The 18,625-nt window shown below is 47.0% G+C and overlaps 1 protein-coding gene across 1 annotated transcript; it reads right to left on the reverse strand.

The window, feature by feature from the left end:
* Positions 1-5,894: 5,894 nt before the first annotated feature.
* Positions 5,895-12,618, reverse strand: LOC130100589 (ribonuclease inhibitor-like). Its single transcript, XM_056266099.1, has 2 exons — positions 12,442-12,618; positions 5,895-6,143 (listed from the first exon to the last, which is right to left on the reverse strand). The coding sequence occupies exons 1-2, from the start codon at positions 12,597-12,599 to the stop codon at positions 5,933-5,935; spliced, it is 369 nt and encodes a 122-aa protein (XP_056122074.1). The 5' UTR covers positions 12,600-12,618; the 3' UTR covers positions 5,895-5,932.
* Positions 12,619-18,625: the final 6,007 nt, after the last annotated feature.

Genomic DNA, 18,625 nt, shown 5'->3' on the forward strand with positions numbered 1-18,625 from the left:
TGATGCTTTGAATCTTTTCCCGAAACATTCAGGGGAACATCTCAGTGCTTCATGAGGCTTCATTTTCCCATCCCTACAGTACACACACACACACACACACACACACACACACACACACTCACGTTGCTTACTGTGCCATAAGGCTTACACCCTGGTTATCCAGTCCTGACTGTGCCATTCATTTGCCAAATGTTGTCCAAATTATTTTGCATTTGTAACGAAGTTCGTTGTTATGGGAAGGAGGAGGCGGGAACCGGCGAACATTCAACACTTTTAATAACAAAATAAAACATTACAAAAACGAAAGTATAAGCCAGCAGCCGCTCACGGACGACAGAAACAGAGCATAACACAAGTTCAGGCCTGTTCCTCATTATCAATCACGCCACCGGCCTCACGCCGTCCTCTCACGGCCCTCGACCTCGTCCTGCTCGCCACAGCAATGTAATCGGGCCATATTTGCTCTGTCATGTGTGGGCCACTTTAGGTTCACACAAAGGCGTCCCCACCAGATTTCGTCATGAGTCATTTTGTACCCACCACTGTTTTGTTTTTAAACCCTCGAGCTCAATTTAGCCGTTCTGCTGCTGCGCTGCTACACGCTTCTCTGTTCATAACACTGCAACAACTGTAATCGTTTGGTGATCGTTGTTTAGGTAAACCACGTAAAGCTTTTTCACGTTAGGACTTATATATAAAGCCCATGAGAACCGTGGGGAGTCGACAGCCGCTCCGCTGCCCTGCTGAAAATGTGCAGCAGAAACGCTTAATGTCAGATAACCTCCATAATAATTGGACTTTGGGTTAGATTTTTTGACTGTTTTCAGTGGTTATGAGGAGCATGAGAGAGAAATTTGGTAATCATTGTTTAGGAACATTAAACCACGTCATGTCATATTGTCAACATGGTAGGCTACTTGAAGCAGAATAATGGGTCATATATGTCTAATGCTTTTAAAAACTTAAGGCTTTCTTCTTCATAAAACGAGTCGGACATCATCACATTTTTGTATACATTTTTATTTATTTAGATTAGTAAGTGCTAATTGCTCGCCACAGCAATGTAATCGGGCCATATTTGCTCTGTCATGTGTGGGTCACTTTAGGTTCACATTCAGATTCACAGTGATTACTGTCCCTCATCTTTGCCAAAACTGGCCCTGATTTGTTGTAAGATAACTGGGTCACATTTGCTGCAACATATGTGGGCCATATTTGGTTTACACCCAGATTAGTCATTGTCGATTGTGCCACATTTTTGCCATAGGTGGCCCACATTTGGTTTTTGATATTTGGGCCATATTCATTATTTATCATATGGGCCACTTTAGGCCCACATTCAGATTACACATTGCCATGAGTGCCGCATCTTTGCCTAAAAAGGCCCACATGTGGTTTAAAATATTTGGGCCATATTTGCCATTTTACATGTGGGCCACTTCAGGCTCACACACATTTTGTCGGGGCCATAAGAAGGCCTGCAGTGCCGCATCATCGCCTGAAGTGGCCCCAGTAGCGGTTTTAGGCACGGGCGAACCGGGAACCGGGTTTATCTTTTTATAAAGCCTTTTTTGTCAAAACTTTATTTGAACGTGTATGTTAGTAGATAACATAAAAGACTCCTTTAAAATCTGGCCATCATCTTTAATGTTATTAACTTGGTGATTTGATTTCATTGTGTATTAGTAGGCCTACTTTTTGAACAAGATTCTGTGTTTAACCGTGATCATTTTGGTCACTATATACATGAAATTAAATTTTCATACCATTTCATCTCTAGTTATGATCAACTAAAATCAACTATAATATGTGTTTTTACAGTAGCCTATAATATGCAAAGTACAATTTTCTATAAAAAAAAATGACATAGGCCTACAAAAGCTATTTTGGTCTTAAACAGTTTGGATAGTTGTTAATATGAGAGTCATGAGACATTATCGAAGGGGGTCTCGCCCTGGGTGTAATTCAATGTAGAACCGCCACTGAGTGGCCCACATCCGTCTGCTCTCTGAGGAGCGAGTGAAACACACACAAATGCTGTTCACTGGGGAAAATGTTTAGTCGGTCTGTAGAGGAGAAGAGACGTCATCCACAGAACAGAGACAATATACTGTACATCTGTGCATCAGCAACACACACACACACACACACACACACACACACACGCACGCACGCACACACACACACACAGACACAGACACAGACACACACACACACACACACACACGCGCACGCGCACACGCACACGCACACGCACACGCACACACACACACACAGACACAGACACAGACACAGACACAGACACAGACACACACACACACACACACACACACACACACACAACTAACTTTATATACAATAAAACAATAAACATATTCTGTGTATAAAATGTTAGAGATAATGTAAATGTTTAAAAGTTACATGTAAACTTTATATATTTTGAAACATTTATGTACTATACTTGATATACTTGTTCATGATTAGAAATATTTTTATAATTATGGATGAGTGTGCAGTGTCCCGTGAGTAACTCTACCGTTGCGTTAACATGTGATGCGAATGTACGTCGAGTTACAGGTCTATGGGGTCTATGATCAGGGTCTATGGTCGGACCATAGTTTGGAGCCCCTGGTGGCGGCGGGGCCCTAAGCAGCCGCTTAGTTCGCGTATAGGGAGGGCCGGCCCTGGGGCCATATTTGCCATTTTACACGTGGGCCACTTCAGGCTCACACACATTTTGTCGGGGCCATAAGAAGGCCTGCAGTGCCGCATCATCGCCTGAAGTGGCCCACATCCGTCTGCTCTCTGAGGAGCGAGTGAAACACTAGTTCAGTTGAATGTTGGAGTGGGAAAAGAAGCACTGATGAATGATACACCACAACAATCTTCAGCTTTTAGTTTTATTGTTCATTGAAAAAAAAAAAAACTTTGGGTAAATAGTGTCAAATGATTTCTAATTTAATATTTTAGATAAACTTTATAATTTTAATGAACTTATAGAAACAAATAAACTTTACATAAAATAAATATAAAATTACTATACTTAAAAATAGGGGTGTAACAATATCGTGTCACAATATATCGCAATACAAAAATGCAACAATATGTATCGTCGTGGATAATTCACCAAAAATAAAAAATACTGTGTGAGAAAAAATTCACGTTTTCAGAGTTTTAGTGTCAGTACTACATTAAACTACTGTATAATTTTGAATATAATAATAATGCAATGGGGGAATATTTGTGGGTCCTGATAATGCCAAATTTCTGATGTTAACAGTACAGTATGTGGCCTACATTATTTTAAATATATCTAGTCAGTAAAAGAGATCAAGCATATTCATCTTAAATAATTCTGTATTTTCAGCTTCAGAATCATAAATATTGTTATTCTGGTGTCTCTATTGTCCTGTGCTTTGGGTTTCAGCACTGAGTCCAAGCCTGTTCATTTACACACACAATGTAATATCAAATTTAGCATTTTAATCAACAGTATATTTTGTGCTAACCTTTTATCATATGTCTTGGAGTATAGCAATAATATCGTATCTTGAGTTCAGTATCGTGATATGTATCGAATCGTGACATGAGGGTATTGCTAGCATTGGACTACCCGCAACAAAAAAAGCCTCAACAGAGTTTGAAATTCAGTTTTTGCTGTTGTATCAAAACTGATATTGAAAATTGTGAAACTATGATATATGTGGTTACTGGGAAGTAAAATTAAGATTTTGGGTCATATTCTTTGCTAGATAGCAGAAAAGGTTCCCACAGTTTCACATACAGTATGAATTTTTTAATAGTGTTCACCACAAGTAATCGACTACATTGTAACCTGGTCAGAAATAAGTATATAAATGGCTGCTATTTGCACAAGTTTATTTGTAATGGCCAGCAATAGGCCTATGTAGTTTCTTCATTCACTGTGACACAGTATACCTGCACTGGATGGCCTATTTCACATGTATTTTGTGTATTTTCAAAATACAAAATACTGTATTTGTATTTAAATACATTTTTCCACACAGTATTTTGTATTTTATTTATGCCCATCTCTGAGTGAAAGACACAAATGCTGTTCACTGGGGAAAATGTTTAGTCGGTCTGTAGAGGAGAAGAGACTTCATCCACAGAACAGAGACAATATACTGTACATCTGTGCATCAGCAACACACACACACACACACACACACACACACACACACACACACACACACACACACACACACACACACTTCATATACAATAAAACTATAACAATAAACATATTCTGTGTATAAAATGTTAGAGATAATGTAAATGTTTAAAAGTTACATGTAAACTTTATATCTTTTGAAACATTTATGTGCTATACTTGACAATCACGTTCATGATTAGAAATATCATTATGGATGAGTTTAGTCTAAACATTATTATATTTGCAGGCCTGATAGTGAAGATTTCTGCTGACACTCATCTGAGCTTCTTCCTCTGTTCCACCTTTAATTACAACTAAACCATCATTTGGCTGAATAATAAACCAACATTAATCATTCAATATCACATGTTTCTAATACGCATGCTTTATTTAATAGTGAAGTCTGAGTCTCTTCCACCTGTATGAAACACATTTACACATGTATTTCTCCTCATAGACAGCAGTGAGACTCTTCTGTGGATCACCTGATGGTTTCTGCTCCTCTCATCTCCGTTTCACAGATTTAAACCTTGATGTAAATCCACTGACGTTTGGTGATCGATCTTCATCTACATTCATATACTGTAATCTACTCTGTAAAGTGGAACAGAAGAGAAAACAATCAGCTTTCGGTGGAACAAAGTGCAAATTATAATATTTAAATGACTGTTTTTGTGTAAAAATAAGTTACATTAAATTCCTGTAATCAGATTAATAACCGACTTTACATGATCTTGCATAGATATTTGTGTTTTTAAATATAATAGATGTAAAGCCTGAATCATGTTCGTGTGTGTGTGTGTGTGTGTCGGTGCGACTCCTATTGAGTCTCTGTAAAGGAGAAACTAATGAGTGTACGGCGTATGGAATAAACCACAGGGAGCAAATACTAATGTTATTTTGAGTTAAACACAAACCTTTAGTTAAAGCCGTTTGTCCTCTAGTTTAAACATGTTTGTAGGCTCTTAGTAAATAACTGAGAGTAAAGTAAGTGTAGAGTAGTGTGACGTGTTGCTTGTCACAGTAAAACACACTAGAGACAGAGACATTGCTCATGTGAGCTGGACGCTGTGAGCTGAAGCTGGAACTGCACTGATTTTAGCAGGAGTGCAGCGTTTCCTACAATCTGACCAAGTCTGTTTTCACACTGAAATGATTCACTTCTACTGACACAGTTCATAAAGCAGGTGTTGATGTATAAAGCTGTGACAGTGAGCTTTTCTTCTCTTTCCTCCTTAGTGTTAAACATTTCAATAACTTCACATTATGTTCTCACACAAACCCTTTGTTGCAATAAAGCTTAATGATAATTTCCTTTCAGGAATGTTTGAAAGGTTTGTTCACATATCAGAGGTAAATGAAGATCTCTTTAATATCTCAGTGATGTTTCCTCACCTCAGGTCACAGTTTGAGTCTCGTAGCTCGTCTCTGAGCCGCTGCTTTGAGTCTCCTATCTTATTGTAACTCAGATCAAGCTCTTTTAAAAACTGCAGTGCTTTTGAGTTAGTCAAAGACTGAGTTAAAGAAGAAACATCTGTAATGCCACAGCCATATAGACTAGAGAGACACAAACAGAGGAAAACAGATTATCTTACAAACAAATCATGAATGTGAAGAATTTTACACAAATATAATGTGAACTCAGACTCACTGTCAGATATTGAGAATAAAGTGTTTTAGTTTAAAAACCCAGAAAGTGCACTGCTATAACCAATGAAACATAAGCCCTGCTGTCTTCAAATAAATAAACTTCAGTCACACTGTAATTGCTGTACAGTATAATGACACTAACTGTAGTTTCTCCAGCTTGAATTGTGGGTTCATCAGTAGATCACTGAGGTTTTTCACTCCAGAGTCTCCTAGTTTATTCCTGCTCAGGTCCAGCTCTCTCAGGTGTGACGGGTTTGATTTCAGAGCTGAAGTCACATCAGAACAACCTTCATCTGTCATATCACAGCATCTTAACCTACATTAGCAGAGAGAGAGAGAGAGAGAGAGAGAGAGAGAGAGAGAGAGAGAGAGAGAGAGAGAGAGAGAGAGAGAGAGAGAGAGAGAGAGAGAGAGAGAGAGAGAGAGAGAGAGAGAGAGAGAGAGAGAGAGAGAGAGAGAGAGAGAGAAAATGAAGAAAATAAGAGACTCTTTATTCTGTAAAGTCACATCATCTTCATCAGCAAATAAAACAGACAGAGGAAGAGAGATCTTCATCTTTATTTCATCAGATCACAAAATACTAAGGTGAAAATGTTTGTACAAATATAATGTTAATGTGTTCTAGTTTAAACAGTTGAAGTGATTTTAAGCATTTTGATTCTTGTATGTGAATGTGACTGACCTCAATCTCTCCAGTTTACAGTGTGAATCCTTCAGTACGGCACATAAGCGCTTCACTCCTGTGTTTCCTAGATTATTCCCGGTCAGGTCCAGCTCTCTCAGGTGTGACGGGTTTGATTTCAGAGCTAAAGTCAGGATGAGACTCTGTTTCTCTGTAATACGGCATCCATTCAGACTGAAGACAGAGAAATAACAATAGTTCACATCTATGATGATCATCTTATTGAAGAGCTACAGCAGCATTTAGTTCCCTTTCGAGGGAACTCTCGATGCGTCACTTGACGCCTTGGGAACGCCCCCAGCGTGCATGCGTCTGAGCATCAATGTCAACTAGTCCAATGGAAAGAATGAGCGTCACGGGCGGGTGACGTCATGACCAGGAAGGGATAAAGGCTCACCCGGTGAAACGCGGCATTAGCTTCTGTGTCTCAGCAAAAGCGATCTGTGTCATTTTGTCTCTGTCTATTTACTGTTGTCTGTTGCGGAAAAGGATGGAAACTAAACAAGTGTACAAACAGTGTGCTTCTCCCTGCCCGCGTTATTTAACGGGTGGGGACACACACGAGCTTTGTGTCGTTTGTTTGGGAGTGGAGCATGCGGTCTCAGCCTTCGAGGGGGCTGAGTGCCAGCATTGTGAGATGTTACCGCTTCGCATGCTCCGCTCTCGCCTGTCACTCTTTGATAAAGAGAGTGGGCAGGCTCGCGATCCGCAGGGATCAGGACCCTGCGGGTCCTGATTTTATTAGATGCTCCGCGCTGCTGAGGCAGCGCGGAGATTGCATTCCTGGGGATCGCAAAAGGAACTTTCGGAGGGGTTGGAGACGGGTCCGAGGGCTCTTTCTCCTTCCTTACCCGAGAGATCCAACGCTCTCCCCCCGGTGTCGGAAGCACGCTCTGCGGTTTCTTCCGCCCGGGGAGAGAGCCCTCCATTACTTTATTGCTCTTCCTCCGAGGAGGTTGATGCGATGAGTTTGGAGAGTGAAAGCACACACATGGGGGAAAGAGATTCACAATTTATTTCCCCAGCATATGATGAGCTGGTGGATGTTATGTCGCGGGCTGTAGAGAAATTAAATATTGAATGGCCATCTGAGAAGAAGGGCGCTCGTCCTAAAAGCAAATTAGATGAGCGCTTTTTATCTTCCACCACATTATCTCCACCACGAGGGCTTCCATTTTTTCCCGATTTGCACAATGAAATATCTAAATCGTGGAATAAACCTTACTCATCACGTCTTTTCAGCCCTCAAGTTAACACTTATTCGAGAATAAGAGGGCTGAAAGAGTATGGTTATGAGGCGATGCCCCAGGCGGAAGAGAATTTAGCCAGTTATCTTTCCCCTGGTCCCGCATCGTCTCTGAAAGCCTCGGCTTTGCCCACTAGACCGCTCAAAGCCACTTCGGTGTTAGTGGGTAAAGCTTATACGGCAGCAGGTCAAGCTGGAGCATGTCTGCATACTATGGCAGAGCTCCAGGCTTATCAAGCTGACCTGCTGGGGGATCTGGATAGTAGTGAGGGAGTCAGTCATGACGATATTCGTGAACTTCGTCGGGCTACCGATCTTTCTCTCAGGGCTACTAAGGAGACCGCCAGAGCAATTGAGCGGTCTATGGCAGCCTTGGTAGCTACTGAGAGACATTTATGGTTAAATCTGTCTGAAATTAAAGAAAAAGATCGAGCTTTTTTATTAGATGCTCCGCTTGAACCTTCTGGTCTCTTCGGCGACGCAGTCCACGCGGTCGTCGAGAGATTTCAGGAGTCAAAGAAACAAGCTGACGTTTTTAAAAAGTTTATCCCTCGCCGGGTCCAGCCCCCTGGGGCTGCTGGGCGTGAGCAGCCCCAGCCGTCGAGCTCATCATATCGTGTGCATCAGAAAGAGAGTGTTGCGTCTCGTGCACCTCCACGTAGAGACTGGAGACGGACGCAACCCTCTCAACCGAAGTCTTCTAAGTCGAAGCCGGATCTGAGGACCGTTCTTCAGGCGAAGAAGGCTTCGGTTAAAAAAAAAAGGTCCTGATGTTCATGCATCAGGCCTGTGAGGACAGCCCCGACCGAAGTGGAGCGGTGTACACCTCATTATACGGTGCCCGTTCCATTTCGGGGTCCTCACGAGACCGTTCTGCCAACCCTGCCACCCTCGGTGCTTCAGGGCGCAGCGGTCTCCAGCGAGTCGCTGATGCTATGCTGCGGCACAGCATCGGTTTCGCGCCCTCTGAGGGGGGCCTTAGAGCGGCCAGTTCAGGTAGTTCCTGCCATTATGTTTCAGGCTCCGGAATTAGCCGTCTCGATAACACCAGAGACCAGCCTCGAGAGGCTGGTTCCCTTAGTAAATTTTCTGGCAGCGTGGAAGCTTCTGCCGAATATTTCTCGTTGGGTCCTGCAGATTGTAGAGAAAGGATACAGAATCCAGTTTGGTTCTCGTCCTCCTCGTTACAACGGGGCGGTGCCCACAGTGGTGCATCCCGAGCAGGCTCTGGTAATGGAGCAAGAGGTAAAGGCCCTGTTAGCAAAGGAAGCTATAGAACAGGTGTACTCACCCGACAGAGAGTCGGGTTTTTACAGCCGTTATTTCATTGTTCCAAAAAAGGATGGAGGGTTGCGTCCCATTTTAGATCTTCGTCTGTTAAATCGTTCAGTACAGAAACTCAAGTTCAAGATGCTGACACTCAAGCAGATCGTGACTCAAATCAGATCCGAGGACTGGTTTGTCACGATAGATCTGAAGGACGCTTACTTCCATGTCTCCATCCTCCCTCAGCACAGGAAGTTCCTAAGGTTTTCTTTCGGGGGCAAAGAATACCAATATCGGGTTCTTCCTTTCGGTCTAGCTTTATCACCCCGCACGTTCACGAAATGCGTGGATGCAGCTCTAGCCCCTCTCAGGCTTCAGGGCATACGTATTCTGAACTACATCGACGACTGGCTGATTCTAGCGGAATCAGAGCAGTTGGCGGTTCGGCACCGAGGTGTCGTTCTCGCTCATATGCAGATGTTGGGGTTGAGGCTCAATGCCAAGAAAAGTGTGCTTTCTCCAGTACAGAGAACCACTTTCCTTGGTGTGGTATGGGATTCAGTGACGATGCGGGCCACTCTATCGCCCGTTCGTGTAGCTGCTATCCTGACAGCCACCAAAGAGCTAAAGCTAGGCCAGTCACGCACTGTAAAACAGTTCGAGAGACTGTTGGGTCTTTTGGCGGCAGCGTCCAACGTGATTCCTTTTGGCCTGCTGTACATGAGACCTTTGCAGTGGTGGCTCAGGACCAGAGGGTTCTCCCCGAGGGGAAACCCACTTCGTATGATCAAGATCACGCGGCGATGCCTTCGTGCCTTGGTTATATGGAGAAAACATTGGTTCTTAACCCAGGGTCCGGTGTTGGGAGCTCTCTGCCATCGAGTTACGATCTCGACAGATGCTTCCCTCACCGGCTGGGGAGCGGTAATGGAAGGCCGCTCGGTTCAGGGTCGGTGGAGGAGTCATCATCTTTCTTGGCACATAAATTGCCTGGAGATGATGGCCGTCTTCAATGCGTTGAAGCAATTCCTCCCAGACCTGAGGGGCCATCATGTGCTCGTCCGTACAGACAACACATCGGTGGTCTCTTATCTGAACCGTCAGGGGGGTCTGCGGTCGCGTCCGCTTTGCAAGCTGGCGCACCAGATCCTCCTGTGGTCTCTGGGGAAGGTACTCTCCCTGAGGGCAGTGTATATTCCTGGGGACCAGAATATTGGGGCAGACATCCTGTCGAGGCAGGAGCTGAGGCCAGGGGACTGGAGACTCCACCCCGAGGCGGTGGAGAAAATTTGGGAGTTTTACGGCCAAGCAGAGGTGGATCTGTTTGCGTCTCAGCATACGACGCACTGTCCACTTTGGTTCTCCCTTACTCACCCAGCCCCCCTGGGGCTGGATGCTATGGTGCAGACGTGGCCGAGGCTACGTCTGTACGCATTTCCCCCTGTTGCTCTGCTCCCAGGAGTTCTGGAACGAGTCCGCCAGTACGGAATAAGCCTACTGCTAGTAGCACCACGCTGGCCGAGTCGGATCTGGTTTGCGGACCTGATCCATCTCTTAGACGGTCCTCCCTTGGAGATCCCGATCAGGAGAGACCTTCTGTCTCAGGCCGGGGGCACAATATTTCACCCTCGACCAGAAATTTGGAACCTGTGGGTTTGGCCTCTGAGGGGGCCCAACTCATAGAGAGTGGTCTCTCAGCTGAGGCTGCTGAGACCATTCTAAGCTCCAGAGCTCCAGCTACTAGGAAACTATATGCGCTTAAATGGAGAGTTTTTTCTGTATGGTGTCACCGACATCAGTGGGATCCAGTTAACTGTTCTGTGAACACAGTACTCGAGTTCCTGCAGGAGCGCTTTACGTCAGGTCTATGTCCTTCCACGCTCAAGGTCTACGTGGCGGCCATTGCGGCTTACCACGCCCTGGTGGGGGGTACATCGTTGGGTCGAGACCCCCTGATTACACGTTTCCTTCGTGGCACTTTGAGGCTAAGGCCTGCAACTCGCACTAGGGTGCCAGCTTGGGATCTTGCTTTAGTACTAGAAGGCCTGTCTAGGGCTCCATTCGAGCCCTTAGATTCGGTTTCAGAGAAGTTTCTTACCTTTAAGACTATTTTTCTGCTAGCTATTTCGTCCCTTAAGAGAGTTGGAGACCTTCAGGCCCTTTCGGTTTCCCCCACTTGCCTTGAGTTTGCACCGGGGATGGTCAAGGCATTCTTATATCCAAAACAGGGATACGTCCCTAAGGTGCCGACCTTGACTCCGAGGCCTATTGTGCTGCAGGCTTTCTGTCCTCCTCCTTTTACATCTGCGGACCAGGAAAGGCTGAACCTCTTGTGTCCAGTGCGAGCACTGGATACTTATGTTCATCGGACATCGTCAATGAGGAAGTCCGACCAGTTATTTATTTGCTTTGGATCACCTAAGAAGGGTCTTCCTGCTTCTAAACAGACGGTTAGTAAGTGGATAGTTGAGGCTATTTCACTTGCATACGAGTACTCTGACCTGCCGTGTCCTTTGGCGGTCAGAGCTCATTCTACGAGGGGTATGGCGGCCTCTAAAGCCTTACTATTTGGAGTTTCTCTTCAAGACGTTTGTGATGCGGCAGGCTGGTCCTCACCGCTCACATTCGTTAGGTTTTACAGCTTAGACCTGGATGCTGCCCCAGGTTCTCAGGTGCTTAGTGCTTAGTTTCAACAGACTGACACTCAGGTACTTGGAATTCTGGCGTTTTGGGTATTCTCGTTCCCAAGGCGTCAAGTGACGCATCGAGAGTTCCCTCGAAAGGGAACGTCTCAGGTTACGACTGTAACCGTAGTTCCCTGAGAAAGGGAACGAGACGATGCGTCACCCTGCCATACTTCCTGCTTCCCTGTGATCGGCTTGCTTCGACTTTTTGAAGCTAATGCCGCGTTTCACCGGGTGAGCCTTTATCCCTTCCTGGTCATGACGTCACCCGCCCGTGACGCTCATTCTTTCCATTGGACTAGTTGACATTGATGCTCAGACGCATGCACGCTGGGGGCGTTCCCAAGGCGTCAAGTGACGCATCGTCTCGTTCCCTTTCTCAGGGAACTACGGTTACAGTCGTAACCTGAGACGTTTTCAATAGTCTGTTTTAAAACCCAGTCACACTAGTTCTGTGCGCTGGAAGACACTGTTTCTTCTCTTTCATTTTTAAAAAGACTTATCTCTTATTTATTCTCTGTAGAAAAGGCACATTTCTGCATGTACACAATCAGTACATTGTATCAGATGTTGGGAATTAAACAATTACTATCTAGATAAAAAAACACATAAAAATGTGAGCAATAGGGAAACCCAGAAAGTGCACTGCTATAACCAATGAAACATAAGCCCTGCTGTCTTCAAATAAATAAACTTCAGACACACTGTAATTGCTGTACAGTATAATGACACTAACTGTAGTTTCTCCAGCTTGAATTGTGGGTTCATCAGTAGATCACTGAGGTTTTTCACTCCAGAGTCTCCTAGTTTATTCCAGCTCAGGTCCAGCTCTCTCAGGTGTGACGGGTTTGATTTCAGAGCTGAAGTCACATCAGAACAACCTTCATCTGTCATATAACACCAGCTTAACCTACATTAGCAGAGAGAGAGAGAGAGAGAGAGAGAGAGAATGAAGAAAATAAGAGACTCTTTATTCCAGTAGCTAGGGCTGTCAAATTTAGTCGATGCCGTCTTGGTCGACTGACATTCTTATTGGTTGACCAGTTGCATTTTTTTTTTTTACCAATAGAAAGAAATTTTCAATGATTTACTCCTTGATATTTATTCCTTTATAAGCAGTTATATATTACTGCATTCTAAATATAATTAGCCTATGGTTTATCCCCAACTTTAAATGCTTTAATTTAGGCTATTTTGTAACAGCGCCACAGTTTAGCGCACACACATAGAACACTCGGTTCGCACGGCTGGCTGCACTGCTGCTTCATGCTCAGTAAGGGATAGGTAGTTCTCTTTCATCATCTCGTTTCGAGATCCACCTATGGGAAGGGCATCCGTACCTGACCTCTGCAGAAGCATCCAATTGCACCAAGTCTGGCTAACAGACAGAAGCGCGCAGCCAATGCCAGGTGAGGCCACACCCCCTTACCTACGGGCATATCACAGCTGGGCGCGCTGCTATTCCTCAGTTGACATTCGCTTCTCGCGATCTCTGCATTGACACAGTTCGGTTGGATTAACGTTACGCTGCTCACTTTCGAGTCTTCAGGAGGACATATCGCCAGATCAGCCTCCGCCAGACGTGAGTGACAGTCGTTTCTTCAGCCTATCCGCTGTGTTTTTTGCATCCGGAGCCGCCCGAGCTCTCGCTGTCCTTCACCTGCTCCTCCTTTACATGGCTGCCCGCCACGGATTTTTCCGAGTTCTTCACCGCTGGCCCGCCCATGGCTATGTGACCGTCTAAACAGCCGCTTCCCCCGGGGAACAGCCTAGCACGACGAGCCTGCCCGGCCGCGTGTGGTGCTCTCAACGCCGCTATAAGGACCCTCTCGTTCTGCGCGGTCTGCTTGGGCTTAACACGCTCAAGCTTTGGAGAACCCGGGGAATTGCGGTCATTGTAATTGCTGCCCATGTAGCTAACTTTTACCAAGCCGGCTTTTAGTTGCACGACACAGCGCGCCGTGCTCGGCCTTTCTGACTCGGAGGAGAGACACGGTGATGATGACGCGCTACCGGGGGACTCCCGGAGCGCCACCTCTCTAAAATATTTGAGCTGACATCAGCCCAATCCGCATTCCCTGAAGAGGACATCTTCGCGGGAAAACCTCACTCTCGTTGACGAACCGGTCGGTTCCGGCGACGGGGATGACGCGGTCCTTTTAGCGTTCCCTAGGCTAGCGTTCACGCGGCTTTGCCTCCGTCCATCCTCCTGGAAGTTTGTGAGCGAGCGGCCGTTCGTTTCAACATTGTGTGGCCAGCTCCACAGAGCGCCACCGACCAGGATAGGAATATGTACGACGGGTAAACGCTGGGACCACCGCCCAGTCTGAACGGCCGGAGCGTCCCGCTAGACTGTTAACACGGTCTCACGGGCCTTGATTTGTTACGATTACGTGTTGAGGTTTTCAATGTATGCCTTCCTAGGAAGGCGGTCCCGAACGCAAGCGGCCTGCCTGTTGTTCGACCATTGGGAGTAACGTTAACTAACAGGGTCTCCCACCTACGGTCGGTTAATCCCCTCGCGTGGCTGCCCAGCCCGCATGTTAGTGGACGTTGTGTGTGTGTGTCCCCCTCCCCCCCACAACAACAAGTTACGGGGGAGGGGGCTGTCGTGAGGAAAAGTACATAGCAGTGTTACCACACCGCACGCACTTGGTTCCCCTCACCCAGTTATTAAAGGCTTCGGCCCCAGTGTTTCCCAACACAAACACACACATTACTAAACAACACATTTAATAAACGAATCAAATGAATTCGTGCAGATTTATATATCTGCCAGCGGCAACATAGAGAGCAAATCTCTCTGATCCCATGCATGTCGCCCTGAGTCCGTCCACAAGAGGTCGCCATTGCCTCATAAATCAACCAACTGGGCTCACACAGCTCAGTTGCGGCTGTCCAGCCGATGTGTTTTTAGTGGACGTTGTGTGTGTAAGGCCCCTGTGTTCCCCAACACAAAACACACACATAACTAAATAACACTTAAAAAAAAAAAAAAAAAACGCATTAAATAAATCCGTTACAGAGAGAGTATCTCTCTCCGCGGATATTATTTTTCTGCCTGCACTTGAGACTGCCCAGTTCATGTGTTCAGGAGATATGTGTTTTTCCCACTTTTGGGGACACCTTGTGAGGGAAAGTTCAGTACAGTGGACACCACACTATGTTTCCCTCACTCTGTCAATAAAGGCTTTGGCCCCAGTGTTTGCCCAACACAAAACACACAAAGCTACGAATCAAATTAATTCGTTTTGGAGAGGAGACCTCTCTCCGCAAAGAAAACTTCTCACTGCAGAGAGAGGAAATCCCTCCAAACCCCTGCATGTTGCCTCTAGTGTTCCCACTAGATGGCGCCTTTGCATCACAAATGAACCAGCTGGGCCCATACAGCTCCGCTCCGGCCCGAGCGGGGGCGCTCGCGAGTCACAAAGCGGCTTGGCAAGCCGTTTCAGCGCCCGAGTGGGTTTTTGCGTACTGTAACCCAGGGTTACAAGCTGCAGTTTGCAATAAAACCTCCGCATTTCAACGGCGTTCTCTCTTCTCACACAGAAGAAAACGCCACACACATTCTGAAAGAGGAAATTTCCTCCCTCCTAACAAGGGAGCGATTCAGATGGTGCCACCCAATCTGATAAACCATGGTTTTTATTCCTGGTATTTTCATGTTCCAAAAGGCGTGGCGCCCCCCCGCCCTATATTGGACCTTCGAGTGTTGAACAAACATTTGAGGAAATTCAATTTCAGAATGTGACACAAGCCTCTCTCGCCTGTGCCATAAAGCAGAACGACTGGTTCACATCAGTCGATCTGAAAGATGCTTTCTTTCACATAAGCATCTACCCTCCACACAGGAAATATCTTCGTTTCGCCTACCAAGGCGTTTGTTACGAATTCACAGTTCTTCCGTTCGGGTGCAATTTGAGTCCCCGAACTTTCTGTCTGTGTGTGGAGGTGGGCGTGGCGCCCCTGAGACTATCAGGGCTGAGAATTCTGACTTACTGGCTCATCATAGCCAAATCAAAGGAGAAGGTGTCGCTGGGCACCGGCCGGGTGCTCGCGTACATCACATCCCTCGGGTTCAAGGTGAATGCGAGCGAAAACAATCTGACTCCCAGTCAGAATGTCATTTTCCTGGGCTTGGAATTGAACTCAGTCTCCATGCGAGCGCGTCTCTCTCAAGAGCGCGTTCGCTCGCTGATGGACTGTCTGTCTCAGTTCAGTGAAGGGGCGAGAGTACAATATCGCACATGCCTCAGGCTGCAGGATCTCATGGCTTCATCTATCCAAGTTGTGCCATTGGTCTCCTGAGAATGAGAACGTTCACGAAATGGGTTTTGTACACTACATTTCAGCCCGATTTGCGATCTTTGCCGCTCGGTAACGATGACGCGCGCCTGCTCGGCGGCCTTGCGCCTTTGGGTGAGTGAGAACTTTTACGCACGGGGAACCCCCCCCCTCGGGACGGTACGATGCGAAAAGTTTTGACGACAGATGCGTCCTTAACAGGCTGGGGAACCACCCAGGAAGGCAGAACGGTGAACGGTCTGTGGCTGAGCAGACTACGTTCAGCGCACATTAACTATTTAGAGCTTTTACTATTTGGAAAGCTCTGAATCATTTTCTGCCTTGCCTGCAGGGACATCCTGTTCTAGTACGGTGCGATAATACCACGGTAGTGGCTTATATCAACCGTCAGGGTGGCATGCGCTCGTCAAAACTCCACGCTCTAGCTTACAGGCTTTTGGTGTGGAGCAGACAGGTTTTTCTGTCATTACGCGTGACTCATGTCCCGGGCATTCGGAACAGAGGCGCGGATCTGCTATCGAGGGGAAACCCAATCCACGGGGATTGGCGTCTTCACCCGCAGATAGTGGAGAGGTTATGGATGAGATGGGACAGGCAGCCGTAGATCTTTTCGCCTCGCGCGAAAATCACCATTGTCCTATGTTCTTCTCGCTGAAGGACATGGACGCGCCCCTCGGGGCAGACGCACTGGCCCACCCATGGCCCAAAGTGCTGTTGTATGCTTTTCCTCCCCTGTGCCTGATAATTTTCACTCTGGCCAGGGTGAGAGAGCACGGCCTGTCTCTCACTCTAATAGCACCCAGGTGGCCCAAAGCCCCATGGCTGGCAGAGATAATCCCTCTGTTATACGCCGAGCCATGGCGCCTCCCCCCTCGCACGGACATACTGTCCCAAGCCAACGGGGAGATTTACCACCCCCACCCGGACAGGGTGGCTCTCTGGGCCTGGCCCGTGAGAGGACGAACCAAAATGCACTGGGGCTCCCGCCGCGTGTAATCGCCACTACTCAGAAGGCCAGGGCCGTTTCCGCGCGATCCCTATATGGCTGTAAGTGGCAAGTGTTCGAAGGGTGGTATGATGGGCGTGGTTTCACATCTTATCAGTGCTCGGTGCCTGATATTTTGTGTTTCCTGCAAGACCTCATGGAAAGAGGCAGGTCCTTTTCCACTATTAAGGTCTACCTGGCTGCGATTTCAGCCTGTCATGTGGGTTTTGGGGCTCCACCGTCAGGCAGCACCCTCTAACCCGCAGATTTATGGAGGGTGCACGCCGCTCTTTGCTGGTCATCAGGAGATCTGTTGTATCTGTCCCAGAGTGGGACCTCTCCATGGTGCTGGAAGCGCGGTCTCTGTATCCTTTTGAGCCTCTGGGGAGTATTTCCCTTAAGCTGCTGTCCCTCAAGACAGCTTTGCTCTCGGCCTTGGCATCTGCTAAACGGGTCAGTGAGCTACATGCACTCTCGGTTCACCCCTCGTGCGCCAAATTCTCCCTAAGTGGAGATAAGGTTTTCCTTAAGCCTAACCCGGCCTTCATGCCGAAATGCTTCCCTGCGTTCACGTCGGAGGTTTTGGAGCTATCCGCTTTTCACCCTCCACCCTTTGGATCAGGGGCTGAATGCTCTGTGTCCCGTCCGTGCTCTGCAAGCATAATGACCAGGACCAGTGCTTCCCGCAAGAGCGACCAGCTCTTTGTTTCTAGGGCTCCCCTGCACAAGGGGAGTCCCATTTCAAAGCAATGCCTCTCACATTGGCTTGTGGACGCTATACTATGGCTTATGAAGCAAAGGGAGTGCTGCCCTAAGGGGCATCAGAGCTCATTCCACAAGGGGCTTAGCCGCCTCTTGGGCTTTGTTCAGGGGAGTGCCACTGCAGGACATCTGCTCCGCGGCCAGCTGGGCCTCTCCTCATACCTTTGAGCGTTACTACCGGTTGGATGTCACCAGAACTTCGGTGGCACACTCGGTCCTAGGGGTAGGGTCCTCTTAGCCCTTTCCCACAGCCCCGTTTGGTTAACCAACGAGGAGTGAATGGGCCGGCTGGCCATGTTCATTCCTGTCACCAAGCATTCGCATTCCTTCTTGGGTTTAGCTATGTGCATTGGTGGTGCGGGGGCCATTATCATGTATGTGTCTCATGCATGTTTCATGCCCTGCTTGTCCACAGCAGTTAGCGTGGCGGAAAACTTGCAGGGTCATGTTTGTGGGACGTGTCAGGCACCGCCTCTCTGAGGTGACCGTCCTTCTCTGGCCTTCAGAACCTCACTGTGAGTGTATTGGGCAATCGGGGAGCTGTCCATGTCTCTCCCATAGGTGGATCTCGAAACGAGATGATGAAAGAGAACAATAGGTTACTGTCGTAACCCCGGTTCTCTGAAACATCGAGTGGAGAGATCCACCAGCCTTGCCCCGCTTGCCGCACGAGAAGCGAATATACTGACTGAGGAATAGCAGCGCGCCCAGCTGTGATATGCCCGTAGGTAAGGGGGTGTGGCCTCACCTGGCATTGGCTGCGCGCTTCTGTCTGTTAGCCAGACTTGGTGCAATTGGATGCTTCTGCAGAGGTCAGGTACGGATGCCCTTCCCATAGGTGGATCTCTCCACTCGATGTTTCAGAGAA

The sequence above is a fragment of the Rhinichthys klamathensis genome, unplaced genomic scaffold, assembly GCF_029890125.1.
Source record: "Rhinichthys klamathensis goyatoka isolate OS25496 unplaced genomic scaffold, OSU_Roscu_1.1 h1tg000011l_1, whole genome shotgun sequence".
Taxonomy (NCBI): domain Eukaryota; kingdom Metazoa; phylum Chordata; class Actinopteri; order Cypriniformes; family Leuciscidae; genus Rhinichthys; species Rhinichthys klamathensis.